The sequence below is a fragment of the Hyposmocoma kahamanoa genome, unplaced genomic scaffold (genome assembly GCF_003589595.1).
Source record: "Hyposmocoma kahamanoa isolate Upper Pololo Valley unplaced genomic scaffold, ASM358959v1 63, whole genome shotgun sequence".
Classification (NCBI taxonomy): domain Eukaryota; kingdom Metazoa; phylum Arthropoda; class Insecta; order Lepidoptera; family Cosmopterigidae; genus Hyposmocoma; species Hyposmocoma kahamanoa.
In genome coordinates, this window is record NW_020653851.1 from 6,628,162 (window position 1) to 6,646,791 (window position 18,630).

The 18,630-nt window shown below is 35.1% G+C and overlaps 1 protein-coding gene across 1 annotated transcript; it reads right to left on the minus strand.

Annotated features, from left to right (window-relative positions):
* Nucleotides 1-590: 590 nt before the first annotated feature.
* LOC113229932 (ubiquitin-protein ligase E3C) lies at nucleotides 591-18,349 on the minus strand. The gene is made up of 16 exons (XM_026463623.1): nucleotides 18,292-18,349; nucleotides 18,061-18,188; nucleotides 16,551-16,754; nucleotides 15,774-15,890; nucleotides 15,440-15,566; nucleotides 15,000-15,153; nucleotides 14,308-14,528; nucleotides 13,149-13,530; nucleotides 11,186-11,454; nucleotides 9,823-10,055; nucleotides 8,159-8,357; nucleotides 7,657-7,771; nucleotides 7,085-7,203; nucleotides 6,852-6,963; nucleotides 4,750-4,882; nucleotides 591-878 (listed from the first exon to the last, which is right to left on the minus strand). The coding sequence occupies exons 2-16, from the start codon at nucleotides 18,184-18,186 to the stop codon at nucleotides 591-593; spliced, it is 2,799 nt and encodes a 932-aa protein (XP_026319408.1). The 5' UTR covers nucleotides 18,187-18,188; nucleotides 18,292-18,349.
* Between the last annotated feature and the right edge of the window lie 281 nt (nucleotides 18,350-18,630).

Consider the following 18,630-nt stretch of genomic DNA (forward strand, 5'->3'; position numbering starts at 1 on the left):
GTTAGTTAACGTACTACATACAGAACAGTAGCTAAAATTTCAATACAAAATTCCATACACATCATCCAGCCAATGACGCAATTTTACATAGGAATATGATATCTTATTTGCAATATCAAAGTACCTCCTTTTTTAGTTTGTCTCATTACCTAACACCTGTATTTGCAAGTTCATAACAAACGATTATAACCAATATCGTATTTATTTATTGCAATTCACGTGTAGGTAATCCTTAATAATTCTATGTACCGCGTAACAGCACATCAAGCTATACAAGTTTAAATATCGCTTCCAGTGCAATATGACAAGATCCGTCAATGTGTACCTTGATGTGCTGCCTTAAATTAAATCAATCATTTGAAACCCTGAAGGGCGTAGCAGTGTCGTGAGACAGAGGCAGGTGGATACTTTAATCTATGCTAGTTTATTATGAATCTATCAATTTTATGATATAAAAAAATTGATCATTAAAACGTTCTTCCAATCACTAAAATTATTTAATTAGGAGAAATTGCCTTTTTTTTATTACATTGTTTATTTTTTCATTGTCGTTAAATTTATGAAAAAAAATTATTGCCATTGAATTTGGGCTACTGCTGTATAATTTTAATTTTGGTTCTGGTCGTGTTTGGTTTTTCCACTTTTCGTATCCACAATATTCTTACCCGTTGTTCGCCAAGTTCATCACTGACTATCGTAAAGTCCAGACCTAAGTCCGGGACATCCTGTCTTCTGTGCGATTTGAGCATCAGCAGCCCTCTGTAAAGGGCAGGGTCGAGAGACGCGAGGGCGTGGACATCTGGCTCCCTCGACGAACATAGCTTGCCGAGGAAAAATTCTGCTAGGGGTAACTCTACTAGGAGATTCTCGTATAATGCCTGAAATAGACAGAATCTGTGTAGAACTTTAATCTAAAAAAATAAGTTTGCATTTAAAAAACGACTTCATCACCGAGAACGATGATAGCTTAATATAAAGGTTGCTTCTCACTCGCGACGCCGACAGTACGAGCCCTTGTGGCGTCATGTTACTTACGACACTAATTTCTAAGTTACGTACATTTGCGAATTTTTACCAAATTCCTCTTCTTCAGCTCTTTTCATAAAAAATAAAAATAAACGGTCATTGTCGGACTACTGTTCCCACTACTTTTCATTACCTAATTTCCGTGGCAACTTTTTTTATTCAAATATTCAAGTATATTATCGTGTAATAATTAAATAAATTTTTCACGATACAATACTCGAATATTAAATAATATTGTACGATAAAAAATCGAGCACTGAAATAATAAAAATTGCCACGGAAATTAGGTATTAAACACTAGCACGTTAAGTAAATTAAAAAAGCAATTTACTTAATTTTGTAAACACACTAATATGACTTGAACAGTTATTTGCCATTATTTTTAAGTGGGAGCAGAGGAAAAATTCCTAATCTTCGATTTGACTTTAGAGGGGTAAATCCACTTTAAAGTTAAAAATAAAATATTGTACGAGTAACTACACGATATACACAGACTTTAATCAGAAACATAAAACAATAAAGTTTTCTCGAAAGATAAAAATCACGAAAACACAATTTTCACATTTTTTCGATTTATTCTCGAAATGCTACGGGTTATTAGGACAAAATTTTGATAATTAATTATATTTATGCATGATCGACTACTGTCGTTACGGATTTTTATAAATCCCTTTAGTTTCAGAGTTATTCCGCTAAAACGAATTTAGCACTTACGACATTTTAATGCGCAAAAGACAACATCTCCTGTCGCATGTCACGGGAACTTCATGCACATAATTGTTTCACAAATTAGTCACTATAACTCCGTTGAGACGTGAGGTCGTTGACAGAATTTGCGGTTAGGCTGTTTAATCGTCATCGTAAATTATCAATATTGATGGTTAATTGTCGAAGTTTGTGAATTACCTACCTATGTATAACGGTACCATAAAAAATATTATTTTCGTGTGCATAAGCGCACTCACAACTTACGAATTTTTATTTCATTTTCATGCTTTATTTCCGATATATTCTGGAAACTGAATTTTCCACAAAATTTACTTAAATAAATAGATTTATTTTTCCTCTGCTGCCTCTTAATGGAACGTGCCCGAATTGAAGCCGACAATTTGAGCCTTGCTTAATTTTGCAGCTTGCACGTGAAACACTTGATTTCAAAAATAAGGGGAGTAAGGGGACAGTATACCCCTACAGTGTGTTTTTTTAATTGGGACAGTATGAGGTCGGCCTGGATCGGTCTGGGTATTTGCGCAGCAGTCTGCCTTTGAGAATTTACCAAGTGTATGTATTTATTATGCATTTTCAATAGTTATATTATTTTCATTATGTTCCTAGCTTCGTCGTTTTATATTATAAACAATAAGCATTATGGTTTTTAGGCACTTATAATCACAGGTCAGGGTGACAAAGACAAAGAAAATATCTGTCCAGAAACGAATTCAAGAAATTTTGGATATAATGAAATGGCGCTGAAGCAGAAAAACGACAGATTCATTATAATTCTGTGTGCAGAACTATAATGAACAGTAGCGAGTACCATAGACAATAGAATTTTGGTTAAAACTAAAAAGAGCCCCTTTGTGATATGGTTTATGAAATTATAACCGCAGTTTTCACTTCAAACTTCGAATATGGACCAATTCCCAAGATTTAAGACCCTGAATCTCTAGTTGAGAAGTTAGTTATAAAATGAAGTCATTCGTTCCAGTCTGATTCTTTGTAACGTTCCGAAAATCTAGTGCAAAGAGTGTTACCGATTCTCCAATACAAATTATTTACTTTTATGGTGAGATTTTTTTAATCACAAATTGGACACTCTGGAGTCCGAATGCTTTTCTTTCCATGTTTAAAGCCATACTATTTCGTGTGGTTGTTTACAATTCGTAAGAATATGGGAATTAGTGGAACATCAAAGACATTTTTTTTTCCGAATACTAGAGATACAACAGCCCTAATGTATATTTTACGCACAAATATACTCCATACGTAAACTCTGTTGAGCATTATAACAAAACCATCACGGCAGCTGTCTCCACGTTCATAGACAAGAAAAAAAATCAATTCGCTCTCAATATTGCTGTTAGTAACATCACATCTGGAGAGAATTGGTAGCTTGTGGTTCCCACAATCTTGATATCGACCAATCCGAAGATTTTTTTGCGCCTAGAGACGAATATGCGGAAAACACCGGTAAACTTAGAGAAAATTTCGATCATGTACAAAGTTCTTTAATAAAGTCGCATGATAGAAATTGAATTGTGGTCCTTATAATCTTCGTCGTAAAAAGTATGACTTTAATGTTGGTGATATTTTTCGGTGAAAAACTTATTATCGAGTGACAAGGGAAAGCGATTCTCTAAAAAACTGCCTCCTAAGCATATGAAACGTTGCATTAAAGGTAAATTATCAAAAAATTATCACCGTTAATATATAAATTTGTCCATATGCATGGGCCTGGGCTCTTGGCAAATTAAAGATTTTAAATTGAGAAATACTACTTGTTAAATTGTACTAAAGTAAATTGTAGAACATATTTTCTCTTCCTTTTCTTCAATGTTTACATTGAACCTAGCCTACTTTAATATGCTAATAGGTTGACATTTTTTGCATGGCTTCTATCAATTTGTATTTTAATTGAAAACAACAACGAAATGAATTATTTCAGCCTGGTCGTTTGGCTTCCCTAGAAGAATTAAAAAAAACTATCAAAAAAAATTAAAACTCTTGCAGAAATTTGTCAGATATTTACATAGACATACACACATTCACACATATGCACATACACCTTCACATATGTAGATACACAAATGCACACACTCTACCATAGTCCATTTGTTTATTATATAATAAGTCGCTTCATTTAAAAAATATAGTAATTAAGAATCAATGTCTAAATCTATTAATACAACGGAATTCAGTTATAATATGTTATCAATATATATTTCAATTTGTTACATTGTTCTTTAATAGACAATATTTTATGTCGCTTCGTTCTGGCATGGAATTAGTTTTTATATAACGTGAAAAAATAAATTTTAATCTGATAAACTGTGTAATTGGCTATGTAAGTACATTATTCAGAATTGTAAACCAAATTTAAAATCTGTAAAATTTGCAAATAAATAAATTTAAAATTTAGCGGTGTATTAACTCGTTTTATTCAAATTGTACTTTAGAATTAGGGTTAGATATTTAAATACGTAATACATTTATTTGAATAAAGAAGTGTAATAAAAATTTTAAGTAGTCGAATACGGCTCTATGGATTCACTGTTTACGAGTCGACGATAAGCGCGCCAAAATTACTTTTGAACGGTTTGCGCTGCGACGTACGGGTAGCGGGCGGCGAATGATAGGTGCGGGTAGCGGGGAGTGTGGGTGGAGCTACCGTCAAAACTTTTTTAGCATGAGGGCTCTTAAATGAAAACGGAAAACATCGTCATGACATGCATATCGGAGAAATTTAAATTCTAACAATACATAAACAAACAAGACAGAGTACAACAGGGCGACCTTAGCAATTTCATCCAGGTAACCTTTCCCAAAGTCGAATTCTGCCTAAAATACAGGATTCCCTAGTTTTGAAGGCAGTATAATCTTGTTATTGTATAACCTCGACTTATAAAAATATTATAACCAATATATTACTGATTTATAAATAAAACATTATTATTATTATTAACCTCAAGGTGACAGTATAAACTTGAAAAAGTTTATAATTACCTTTCCCAACATCCTGCCTATAAAATAGTAGTGCATGGGAAAATCGTCGTATAATAAATGCACGCCAGGATTCGGGTACAGCATATTGTCCTTTGTTAGTCTAAACAAACCTCGGTTTGGGTCGAATGCCGATCTGTAAAGGACAATATGTATGAACGGTAAGGCATAAATAATAAACAAGCAACTACAGTAATTAGTGGTCGGATAATCGGATAGCTTATTTACTTCCAATTCGGTTGGCTGCTAATATGGAAAGCATTTTTTATCAGCATTATTTATCGAATATATCCCTAATTATTTGTTATTTCATGTAACATTTAAATTATTTTTTTAATCACATACAGCGTTGACCTACCAACAAATAGACGTCGGGTCTAATACAAAAACCACGGAAAAAATGTCCGAAGTGAACCTATACACACGTGACATGTAACGAAATTTATAAAAACTAAAACATTTAATTTAACGTCATTGCAGTACTGCCTAATTTTGCTTGCAACAATTCTACTGGAAAGTTAACAAAATGCACCATATCTAGCTTCGACTGAAAATAACTTGAACACAAGAGTAATGGAGCAGTCTTTACTGTAAATATGAATTAATTTTTAATGATAAATATTTATAGAAATTTTTTAATAATTATTATTATGTCGAATTTTGTACAAATCCACTTAAAGAAATAATAAAAAGTTGGGCAGATACATACATACAAATATTACAAATGTGAAAATAAGCGTGTACTATAAGAAATGTACCGATATTCCAACTAAACGTAAACTCAAATATCTGTAATTCAAAAACTGTTACGCTTAAAGTAATTTTGATGCTTTTTACATAGACAGAATTAGCTTTTGTTTTGTGATATTCCTTAAAAAATACATTTGACATAACGAAAATTCGATCCAACGTTATTTGGGACAAACGTATTTTCTGACTTCTCATAGGTAATCCCAAGCCGTAAAACGAGTACAACAATATTTTGTTAGTTATTACTAACGTATAATAAAAAATCATTTTAAAAATAAGATCAAAATCAAAGCGACTCTATAGTTTCTTTGTTCTAAATATTTCAATCGTTTATGGTTCGAACAATTGAAAATGACCAAGAAGTTTATATAAATATTTAAATAATATTCTTGAAATTGACGTAATGGGTCTCTTTCCATCTTTTGCGCATGCAATGTGTAGAAAAAGAACAGTTAGCTACATGAGTACATTGTTTGCTTGTGTAATTTATATTTACGATTCATTTATATATAAATTAAATACTATAAGACTTTTAAATGATAACTATGACAACACAATACATTTGTTTAGTGAAAGTATGATATTAAATACTGTTTTTACACTTTACTGTAGTAATTTTTACATGTTATCATTATTATATAGTACTGCATGATTGACAACCGCGCTGTCAGTCGAACAAACGAAGACTGTTGTGAGATTGACGCTCTGTATGCGAATTTAACGCCCTATAAGTGCGGACTTTTTAGCGCGAACCCGATGTCCATTTGTTGGTAAGTCAATGAAATACAGGGTTATTTGTAAAATACTAACAACGTAATAAAGTTCTAGTGTGCGTGACTGTTGGTGCAGGCGTCATTGCCTCGGTCTTAAACGACGATTTTATTTTATACACTAGAGCATAAAATCGTATTTTATGCTCTATTATTATATATTATATAATATTATATATTATATAATCGTATTATTGCAGCCTACACCCAGCATAAATACGAACTTTAAGAGCATGACAAGTGAAAAACTTATTTTGATACTACTCCAATAATTGTTATAAATCCACAAGAAATAGGATAATGTGAAACAATGAATAAAATGAATTACTTAACGACCGTACATAAGAGTGTCCGACACGCTTTTAGCCGTTTTTTATATAAAACCATTTTCATATGTTGCAAAAAAAAACTTGCTAAAAAAAAAACAAAAAAATGTCAGGTTGTTATAGTTACAAGTTTTACACGAATAAATTTTTTGTTTAAGTGTTTGAGCGTTTTAGTTTAAGCGTTTTGAGTTTCTTAATTACTTATTATCAGCTGTTGATGGGTGTATAGTCAATGTTCTAAAAATAAATCCACACTTACTTCAATAACTCCGATAGAAATTCCCTAAACAGTCCACCACCGTCTACGCCGGCTTCCTCGGCGCCCGCTTGATTAATTAATTGTACACGTAGTTTTAGCTTTAAATCGGGCTCTGAAATAGTAAAGATACATATTAATAATTTGAATAAATACCATTTGCAAAACCCGGGCGGGTTGATTGGGTTTTTACTCACTGCCCAGCTCTGATTGAGTGGCAAAATTTTAATGCTTACCATTATCCGGACTAAGTTTATCAAAGGCGTCTTCATACAAATGCGTCCGTCGAACGCTAATGTTTATCGAAGGACCCTCGTTGAAGTTAGTAAACTCATACCAATGGTCGTGTTTTTCCCTTAAATATAATAATTACATATTTATTTACCACACAAACGTGACTAATCTCACATACATATGAGGGAGTTAATTTAGTTAAACTAAAGAATAATGTGGACATTCCCTTCTACAAATCCCGGCACTTCTCTGACCTGATTATATTTAAATATGCGTATGATTTATTGAAATTTGAGTACATTGGCGACCAATTATTATTTCCAATTAAGTATTTTCTAAAAATCATAGTATCAAAAAGTAATATTGTAGTTGTTTCTATAGGTATTTAAATACTTTAGTCACTTAAAAAATAAATGTGGGACAACCTATATTTTGGACTGTTTAGAAAATAAATAAGAAATAAAGAAATTTATACACATTGACGACGAAATGGGTATGTCCATACTAAGAAAAAGTATGTTCGTACTTTAGGTAAACCCTAAATTCCGGTCACTGGTTATAAATTAAAACTTACCTAACAAGAAGTCCTTGGAAGATGAGCACTCGCGTCGAAAAAGGAACAACGAAAGGTATTTCTCTCAGTATTGTTACAGTTCGCAATTCTTTGATAGTTAGTGGAGGGCCTTCGTCTGTAAATAAAAATATATAGATGCACAGAGGAATTGCTCCCGTTATATAATGTTATATTCTATCAAAAATAATGTTTTATGGAAATGTAGTACAAAATAGGAAACGAAACTATTTTTCGGTTCAATCGCGTATATTTGTTTTTTTAATCACCAACGTTTCGGGCACTTTACAGGTTCATGGTTCATGGAGCTCAGTTGACCACTGACCTGTTCAGGGTCTGAACATTGTTTTGTTCGAAAAAAAACAAATATACATGATTAAGATCCCAAAAATAGTTTGTTGTCAAATAAAGGATACATGTTTTGATGATGATGATGAAACTTCATCGAGTGTCTTGCTCTTTCCAAGTATAATTTGTTTACTAATGAAAGAAATACCGAACTCACCATGCGAGAGCGCCATTGCCGCAGAGAGGTTAGGAGGACGACGCAGCTGCCGGGGGTTGGGGCGCACGTGCGTGCCGGCCACAATGGCTACGGCTGCGGCGCCCTCCGGCACGGCACCTGCGACCGGCCACTGCCAGCCCGCGCAGAACTGCAGCCGCGAGTCGCGCACGTACAGCGCGCGCAGCAGATGCGTGCATACCTTTACCGCAAATTGTCAAGGTTACTAAAAAAATATATTTTAATGGAAACCACACCGGCCTATTTATCTGCTATAGAAGTAACAATAATTGGAACTAAGACTCTATTCACACGTACCACTTTCAAACATCACAGCGTCCAAAGGTTATAACTGGTAAGTCATTCATATAGTTACTAGTAACACTGCATGCTTATACTATGATTCACATAACAGATTGACATGCACAATTGTATATACCAGCAGATAATAACTATCCATTACATCGATGTAATTCTGATTGGATCCGTTCGATATTTTGAAAATAGTATTCAACAAACTGAATAAGCAAACTCTTCGAGAAGTCAAAGGCGTAAAATGCTACCCTTCTTTGGCTTCGCCGAGGTCAGGTAAGGACTACAACCTTTAAATCGGCGACGGTATTTCATCAGGTTGTTTACCATCAAACGTTTTACGCCCCACTGCTTGGCATGGGTTTCCCAATGAGAGGTTTTCGACCGATGATTCCCAAAGTGTCAGAAAAAATTTAAACGAAAAAAAACAGTGGGTGTATGAAACCTTAATGGGTAACCATAGACATTATTTTATAATAAATAAATACATATAATAAAGACATATAAATTACCTAGCTAAATTCTTAAACAATTCATAAAGTACAAGATATTTGTTTAAAAAAAATTATAAATCTTCTTTAAACGAATAATACGAATACGATAATTTTATTTATAATGCTTCTTACTAGCACTGTGTAAGCTATCAAACACAGCTGAAATTGATGGATATGTGAAAAATTTTAAAAAACCGAAAAAATTGGCATGTGGTCCACCAGACAAAAACGTTTGGGCACCCCTGGTTTAGATTATATATAGCCTGCCAGTCTGGCCCAAAGCGGGTTGGGGACTCACACGTTTTCCAAGGGTTTGGATGTTTTCCTCACAGTCGGCGAGTGTTACCGCTAATAAACATTCACTAAAATGCGTAGCTTGGGATGTGCGCCTAAAATCTTAGGTATATGCCACTAGGATTCGTTAAAATAAATCGTATCGTTAAAATAAATCGTAAATTGAGATGTCGTCACAAGGCTACCAGCGCTTTCGCAAGGTTATACATATTTTTATAATCAATTAACAAGAATTAAAAACATATGATATTCGAATATTTCACAATTTCAATATTTTCCCCGAAATTCGATTGCTATACTATACTTTTTTTATGATACCAAATGACGAGACGAACAAGTCGTGCGCATGGTGGTAAGCGACACGTCTGGCTATAACAGTTGTAGTGCCACTCAGAGGTTTAAATCACCAAAGGTTTGCAGTGCCCCCCACTTCGCCCGTCATCCTGAGACCTAAGATGACAATTCCGCGTGCCAGTATTTTCCTGGACGAACTCTTTCACAAGGAGCTCTACTGCTACTTAAAATATTATACCAATAATCATAAGATTGAGCAATCTTTTCACAAACCTTGAATAAATGCGACCACGCAGGCGTTCGATTCTTCCCCGACAGCTCTATCTGCGAATTCCCAACCGCGTCTTTATACTGTCCACACACAGCGGGCCGCGTTTCGGGGTACGCAAGCTCAACGAGGCCAAGGCACACCTGACGCAGCGTGCGGCACAGACCGCCCAGTTCTGAGAACTCGAATGCGTGAACGCGACCACCCGTCCCTGTTGTGCCACCGGTTACACTTGTCACTGAAAAAAGAAGTTTAACTAAGACTTTGAAGAGGAGCGTCAGAACAAAAACCGATAAAACAATTACGACAATTATTTCGGACTATGAAAAAAAAAATTAAGTCTATTGTTTACTAAATTAAAGTTGAATGAAGTATGCCAATTTTTTAGCATTACTAACACTGTCTCGTAACCTAAATATACCGTGTGCAGTATTTGTCGAGATTAAAAAAAGAAAACAAAATAAAGTTATCTCGGTTTTTGATCAGTCTATATGGATACTAAAAAGGCTTAAATTAATAGTGATATATCTGTTCGGTGCGATCTACATATTAATAAGGCATTATCGGTGTTTTCATCAAATTTATAGGTTTATGTTTACATCATGCATTTCTGGCAGGTATTTGAAGCGCTTATTGAACTGGTTCGATTGATTACGGTAAAAAACATGTACAAAAACAATATATTACCATATTTAAAAATAAATATGCCAAAATGAGATTTATTGGTTTTCGTTTCGACGCTACTCAATTGACATAGCTGCTTTTCAAGAATGGTGGTCCAATCTAAAACAGTTCTTTTTTACTTATTACTTTATAAGAAAATGCCAAATTGTAATTTGAATGGGGCGTCAAGCTTATCGTAAAAACAAATACATGATTAGTCAACTTTGCGCGGCAGCATATGACTTAGTTTATTTTAAACAATCTTTCTGATGAATCCGGTGCTTTTAAGATAGGGCACTATTAGATATGTATTCGAAATAATAATTATGGTAATGTACCAGACAAGAACACCATAATTGCTTTCAAATATAATTCATTCCGGGTAACTATTCAGAACGGAACTAATTTCGAAAAGCTAATTTCCCAAATTGTTGCAACCTGTTGGGCCGCCGAGATCATCAAAATAACAACTATTATAAATTAACATTATCTCAATTGATCATGGACTGTCCGATACGCATTTGGACATATTATGGACAAGAAGAAACTCTCTCAAGAGGAAGACCTCGTTGACGAGATGTTTCTTTCACGCGATGTAAAGCAAGGACAAATAAAACAACAGCCTACAATTTTTTCAGTTTGTCATTACTTTCAGTATAAGAAAAAAACTTTACAACGAAAATCTTATAAAAAAATTATACTCACGACTCATCTTTTCATCCTCATCGGTATCTCTACAGAACTCTGTATCGTGTAGCGTCCCAATCAACAATGAGAACAGTGCACAGAAGACAGCCAATGGTGCTAGTAGCCTATGCACTCCTAGTACAGAAGCCTCAGCCCCTAAGCCTCGTGATAACGCGGATATCAGCGGAGTGGCGGATCCGCCGAATGAGGACTCGTACGTCATGTTACTTAGCCATCTCCATAGACCACGTAGAAAAACTGGTTTAAACGCCAGAGTGTATAATAATCTGAAACATAATAATTATAACTTTTTTATAAAAAAAATTACCCGAACTCAAAAGTTTGTTGAATTACATCTATTTGCCAAGTTTTATTCAAATCGGTTAACGGAAAGTGGGTGAAATCCAATAAACCCTAATTTGCCACCATAGAGGTGGATTTTTTTTTCGAATTGCCTCCTTTCAACAAAAAAAGGATCATTGAAATCGGTTGACAAATATCTGAGTAAAAAATACAGTTGAATTGAGAACCTCTCTCCTGTTTTTGAAGTCGGTTAAAAATAATTGGCGTTACGTTGCGGAAATACAGTGTTAATAAAAATGGAAGTGAATTACTTTGCTACTCCGCGAACCCAATGACGGTTAAATCGTGCAAAATAGCTGCGCTTGTGTAGAATATTTTTCGTACAGTTAATTTCCCCACCCGTAAAATTAATAAAATAAATAACACAAACGCAACTACAATCACAGACGCTATCACCAAAAATATACTCGACAAAGTTTAGTCTCTGTATTCTCAGGTATTCTCAGGAGTTGTCGATTGCTCGACGCTCAGGCTATTCTTCAGCAGACACATAAAAATATTTATGGTAAAACATTTTCTGCTCTTCAATGGAAACAAAAAGTTATGTCGAGCTAGGAATTGGAAGAGACACACAACAGTTCGTTTTGTGTGGATTATAGTGTAAAAGTATCGAAGAAAACAAAGTCTATGACGATGTTAAAGATAAAAAACAAAAATTCATTACGGTTTGCAAAATTTAGTAGCAGTAGAGTTCCTAGTGAAAGAGTTTGTCCAAGGAAGTGCTGCCACCTTACTTATTTCTGCCGCCAAGCAGTAGTGTGAGCATTACTGAGTTCCGGTTTTGAAGGGTAAAGATGCTGGTGAAATTACAGGCACATGGGACTTTTCAATTTATGTCTCAGGGTGATGAGCGCAGTGGCAATGTCCATACATCTTTTTATATATATATAATAGACACAAGCTTGGCCACAATCTACGATGTGACCGACAATGTCTATTCACTCTAGCCTTGAATCTCCCCAAATTGTACGTTTCGGGAAACACAGATCCCGGTAGAGTATTCCACTCCATTGCCGCACGCATCAGAAAGGAGGGAGCAAAGCGCTTTGTGCGAATTGGTGGTATATTAACGACATAAGGATGGAGTGTTCCGGATCTTCTAGTCGACCGAAGGAGGAACGGTGAGAGTGGATAGAAAGCCGACAAGCGGGCTACTTTTCTGCAATGATCGAGATTTTGTAGCTTCGACTCCACAAGAGAATTGTTGTTAATAAGTCTCTTTGCTTTTCGCTCCACCACCGACTCCAAGGCAGCTAATTGGTACTGGGCAGAGCCGTCCCAAAGGTGGCAGCAGTACTCCATACACGATCTAACTTGTGCTTTATACAGATTTAAAAGCGATGCGATTTAATGCTCTGAGTGGCACTGTAACTGGACAGGCGTATCGCTTATCATCAAGCGCACTTGTTTGTCATTTAGTATCATAAAAAAAAATTACGTCCACAAATCACAGTGGCTTTAGATTAAGTCACTTATTTATTGCGTATGTTAGCCAGTCACGCAAAAGCCCACTATATGACCAACAGTTGCGTAGCAGAGCCAAGGTTGTGCAATACCATTTAATAAATGGGTGAAAACAAAAGAAATTTATTCAATATATAAATAAACATAATCTCACCTGTACTTATGCAAAGCCATTCGATGGCTCAATAATAAATTGTGACATATCTCCGACAAGCAGTCCAAAAATTCATCGCTCAAATCATTCTCTGTAATTTGAGCGCACGTGACCATTATACAATGATCCGGTTCATTTAGTATTTCTATACATCTAGTTAGTAACATTTGTTCCCTCACTGATGTCGGGTTTGGTTCAGTCTCAGTGTCACTATCATCGTCTTTATCCGCCGCTGTCTCTTGACTGTATAACGAGTCTTCGTATTCGTAGTTTATTTGTTTATTACACACATTTACTGTTAACTTAGCTATAATTTTGAGGTATTCTAACGCTATAGGATTGTTTGGCAGTCTTATGTTGTTCAAGTTTCGGATTTCGTTGGCTAAAACAGAGTTAAACATGAATTGTAAACAGTACTTGCACGCTATGATGGCCGTTTTGACAGATTATAATAGTGTGGTCAAATCTCAATTCATTATCGAAAACAATATAATGAAATGCGAATAGCATCTTTAAGTTTTTAGATTTATTAATATTTTACTAGTATTGCAAGTGTAGCTGATTAAAAAGTTGTAATAAAACGAAATTAAAATTTTTTACTTAATATATCGTCAATTCGAAGCTGGTTTGTTTGGCAATGAGCTTTGTCGCGAGTTTGCAGAGTTCTACAACTAGTGCTGGACAGCGATCATATAAGTGACGATCGTATTAATTTCATTTTTTTAAATGTTGAATTTCGAAAAACAAATGCTGAGTTGTGTCGTAAAATTATACATTCCATAAATTTTACTGCACGTCACTATTGGCAACAATGTACAGCAATTAGCTCCTTCAACGTAGTTATGAATTAATACGAAACTTGATGAGTGGACAAACGTCAAAACGGCCATCATAGCGTGCCGGTACTATAATTAATAAAATCTGGTGGTCAGTGAAGAACAGCTGCATATAATATAGAACATGTTTTGGAAAAGCTCGCGTTACATACATTTGTTTATGGCGTGGTGTCAGTTTACATTGGTTCTTTCACCAACAAGAGCCACAGTAAACCAGGCATATTTTGACTTATTAGGAGGACAAGCAGCTCTGTTAGTGGCCAAGTAATAAGTGGAAGTGAAATTAATTTAGGTCAAGTGGAATTATAAAATAAATAACTTACCAAAATCAGGAGGTTCTAAAGCCAATACAGAATGAAGTAACCAGGAGTCATTGCTTAATTTTCTGCAACAAAACTTGTTCTCATCCTGCAACGCCCGTATCAGCGCCAAGAAAGGGAACTTCTTCGCATTCTGTCCTAGAGCCGGGATCACGTACATTTCCACAGGCTCAATGTACGGATGACAGAGGAATGATGATGCAAACTCCGACATGACAACATCGCTGCAATAACAAGCCAACATACTTGTTAACTACAAGTCAAATGTATATTAATCATCCTCATCATCAACCCATTTACCACAACCCACTGCTGGGCATGGATCTCCTCTTAGACGAGGGTTTTGGCCATAGTACGGAATTCTGGCCCAGTGTGGGTTGGGGACTACACGATTTCCGAGGTTTGTGAACCTTCTTCGACGTGCTGGTTTCATCACGATCTTTTCCTTCAAGGAAAAGCTCACAATCTCAAAATTTCGAGGTGCGAGCCCAGTTTCCAACCTATGGCCTATGCTTTGGTCAACAGACCATTATAGGTTACCACAGCCCCCTAAATGTAGATTGAGTATCAAAAGTGTTGATAAAAATAATTGTTACAAATCAACATAAGTAAACATTCACTACAAACTTGTCAATAGTGCATGATCTTTATTATAAAGGCTTTTCGCAGATAGCGTTTTAATTTATATTACTTACTCATAGCCGTAAACATTGACGTGGGTAGTGAGACTGAGTGGCCGGTGAATGAGGTCGAGCAGGGCTCCACATAGTGGCGTGGGTGGGTTCGGAGATGGTCCATACAGCGGCGGCGTTCGTTGGCAAATTAACTCACGGAGGTCATTGAAATATCCTGCGGAAGTATGTGTGGTAAGTTTAATCTGTTAACTGCTTGTTAAGATTTTTAAACTGGTGAGTGTGTGTTTACATTTTGTGAATGTTTCTGTATTATACTCTAGCCAAGTCGATTTAAATGCAATTGCGCAACACAAATGATTAATTTATTAGAAAGATAGATTTGGACCATGCAAGAAAAAGAGCCTATGCTCTTAAGCTTCATCCTGTTGACTATCACTGAGTCTTCGAGCTCGAAGGCTCGAAGACTCAGTGTAGAACAGTGCAATTGCGTAGAATCTTACCTCGTTTGACAAGGTACAAAAATGTTTTTGCTATGCAGTTAAATGCTTCATCACAACTCATTGCAGCTTCTGCGGAACTTGTAGATGTGAAAACTTCAAACATTCTCAGGGGCACAGCAATGGGTACCTGAACAATGTAAATACAGTATAGCAATTACATATAAATTTACGTATAACAATTGAAGTACAGCAATTGTAATAAGCTTACTATTTTGACAAAAAAATGTAATGTTGAAGGTCAAAAGATAACAGATAAATATTAAAATATGAATTTAAATTGCATATTCTCACTCTGTAAAGTCATAATATGAGTTGATATATTTACACAGTTTACCTCTTCATTTCTCAATAAGCGTAAATGATAAGCGAGCATCCTTCTTATCTGTATTGCTGAGCCAATAGTTTGAAATACTTTTTTCCATTGCTTTAGCAACAACTGTGACACAGAAACCTGAAATGAGACAGTAACAACTATATCTTAATTTACGACGTATATTAAACATATTATGTAAGTTCAGAGTGCTATCACTTAGGTAAAACCTTACAACAAGAATGCTATTAGTTTTATTAGATTACAAGGAAAGATTTTTTATAGGCAAAGATCATAATCATCATCAAGCTGTTTATAAATCCCACTGCTGGGCACGGGGATCATCTTAGGCGGGAGTTTAGGCCACAGTCCACCATGCTGGCCCAATGCGGGTTATTCTTGTACAGGTTTCATAACAATGTTTTCACCAAAAAGCTGAGGTGAGGTGATACGTCAAACCATTAGGCTACCACGGCTTTTTTATATGTATAGACAAGGACACTATTCTATTATTTTTCGCCTTATTCCTATTTTCTCCTTCTTTTATTTACTCATTTTGGTTACAACAGTGGCAGCTATTATGCTAGTTCTATTTATTGGTATAGATAGAAGCTTTAGATTCACTCCATCCTGGAAGTTCTATTGTGAATCTACATAAATCTAAAATAAAGCTGACTGGGGCATCGGATTTAAAACATTAGCTGAGATTTCATGGCCTGTGTTACTGAACCTATTAAGGCAAACCACTGCAAGTTTGTCGAGGATTTGGACGAGCGAAGAAAGGGAGCACTAGTTACTTACCAATCTTGAAGTATCCATCTCAGCATCATAAAAGAAGAGTAGTTTAGCAACCAACTCAGAGACCAATTCCTGATCTTCGAAATTAGCTCTAGGGAAGATATTATCAAATTGATCCCTTTCATTCTGCTTAATATGTTTCCTTGTGAGGTAACTCCTCACATATGCTTGGATCTTAATAGCACTGCAAAGGCGTCTTCTGTGTTCCTGAATTACAATAAATGAGCTATGTTATAGTCATTATAAATTACTAATCTTCTAACTGGGACATCCCCCATATGTTAGACCATGCTGATAAATTTTCCTAAATCACTTTTTCTTTCCTTAAGTTATTAATAAATACCAATAGTGAGTAATTTTTAATGTAATGGCATAACGTCGGGGATATTGTAAATCTGCGTATGTAATATTGGTAAAAAGTGCGTATGTGCATTGAACTAAATTCCACAGGAGAGGGATTTAATGTTATTACTTTCCTTTTTCAAGGGCTATCACTTTCATTTGTGCATAGTAAGCATTAATTTATGTTGTCTGCGGACTGATAACTATAGATTCCAGTAAAACACGCTAATTTGGTTGCTACAACATTTATGCAGATTTGATTTGGCCACTAAATTACTAAATAAAATAAAATAAATAAATAACGCACACACTCAACATAGCCCCGCACTAGGGAAACCCTGTGTCGCGGGTGCCATGGACACACACATAGACAACCACAAATTACACCCTGATACTGAAATGAAAACTCATAATCAAATGCTAGTTACGCGTAATTGCACTCTCCCTGATGATAACTTGTTAAATCATCAACAGCCCATCAAAGTCTACTGCAGAAAATAGGTCTCTACCAAAGCATGGCATTACATTAAGAAACCACAACCTTCTGCTTATAATTGCAATAGGCTTCAAGTTTAATTATAAGTAATATTGAGGTTTCTTATTCATTTGAAACACCAATAGCAACTTTTTTATGATTAATTCAGAAGAATATTCAGTTCATATTATTCATCTATATAAAGTTTACTGTTATTATTGCATTATGTGTAAAGTAAATCCAGTGAAAGACGCAGCATCTGCCATACAATTTTCTTATAATTCTATGATAAAATGTTCAATCTTAAAATGATCCTTGCTTATTGGTGTGACATACATCTTTTAAATGTTATGGCACCATTGAAGTAATCAATGATTTCGCCTATGTCAACTTGAGGGACACTCGTTTTTACTCAAAAATTGACTAGCGAATTTCAACAGAATTCACTGAGAGGAGAATCTACAACGACAGAGAACCTACAGAGACTATCACACAAACAAATTGTTTTTTAATAAATTGACACAACACATGCACAAAGGGAGAGTGGACTAACTTTGGGAAGAAGTTGATATAATGTTAATATATCATGCAACTGTCTCAACTTAATAAAGATTTTTATTAATATTATAAGTTTGTCGTTCAGGGTAAACTGAATAACGAATTGTATAATTTAATGCAAATATACCAAATATTAACCTCTCGTTTCTGCCTTTGTTGTTGCGACTGTTGAATCAAACTGTCTCTGTCAGTTTTTCTCTGGGCACTCGCTCCTGCCAGGTTCTGCTGAGGCTTCCGCCGAAAATCTCCTTCGAACGAATACATCACTGAAAACAAACAAGATCAGCGTTCTTCCCAGTCTCCCCTGAAGACTTTGTAAACACCAATCAGCTGAACAAGAATCTGCACCACTGACATAAGTATTTATACCTCGTAATCTTCTAACAGTATTATTTAGAAACTTAAGTAATACATATCCAATACTAGCAGGGTTTTTTAATTGAACTATCGCAAATTACACAATATTGAATAGAATTCACTAAAAACTTCCATTAATTTCAACGATTCCGTGATTCTGTGGTGATTCGGTGATTCGTGTTTTTTATATATTTTTTTCTAAAAGGCACAGACTAAAATTACTTGCTTTTTGCATGCAATATTTGCCAAAATAAGTTTTAATAATGAAAGAGTCACATAAATTTCATATGAGTCTATCTATGTCACTTTGTACGCTCAGTTAGCGAATTCAGAGTTCCAAAAGAAAGTATA

Excerpts from the sequence above, each read along its gene's own strand:
- LOC113229932 (XM_026463623.1), bottom strand. The coding sequence starts at position 18,186 with ATGTATTCGTTCGAAGGAGATTTTCGGCGGAAGCCTCAGCAGAACCTG. Across the intron at positions 14,529-14,999 it reads GTCAATGTTTACGGCTATGA|CGATGTTGTCATGTCGGAGT; the intron begins GTAAGTAATATA and ends TTGTTATTGCAG. Across the intron at positions 6,964-7,084 it reads TAAACTTAGTCCGGATAATG|AGCCCGATTTAAAGCTAAAA; the intron begins GTAAGCATTAAA and ends TTACTATTTCAG.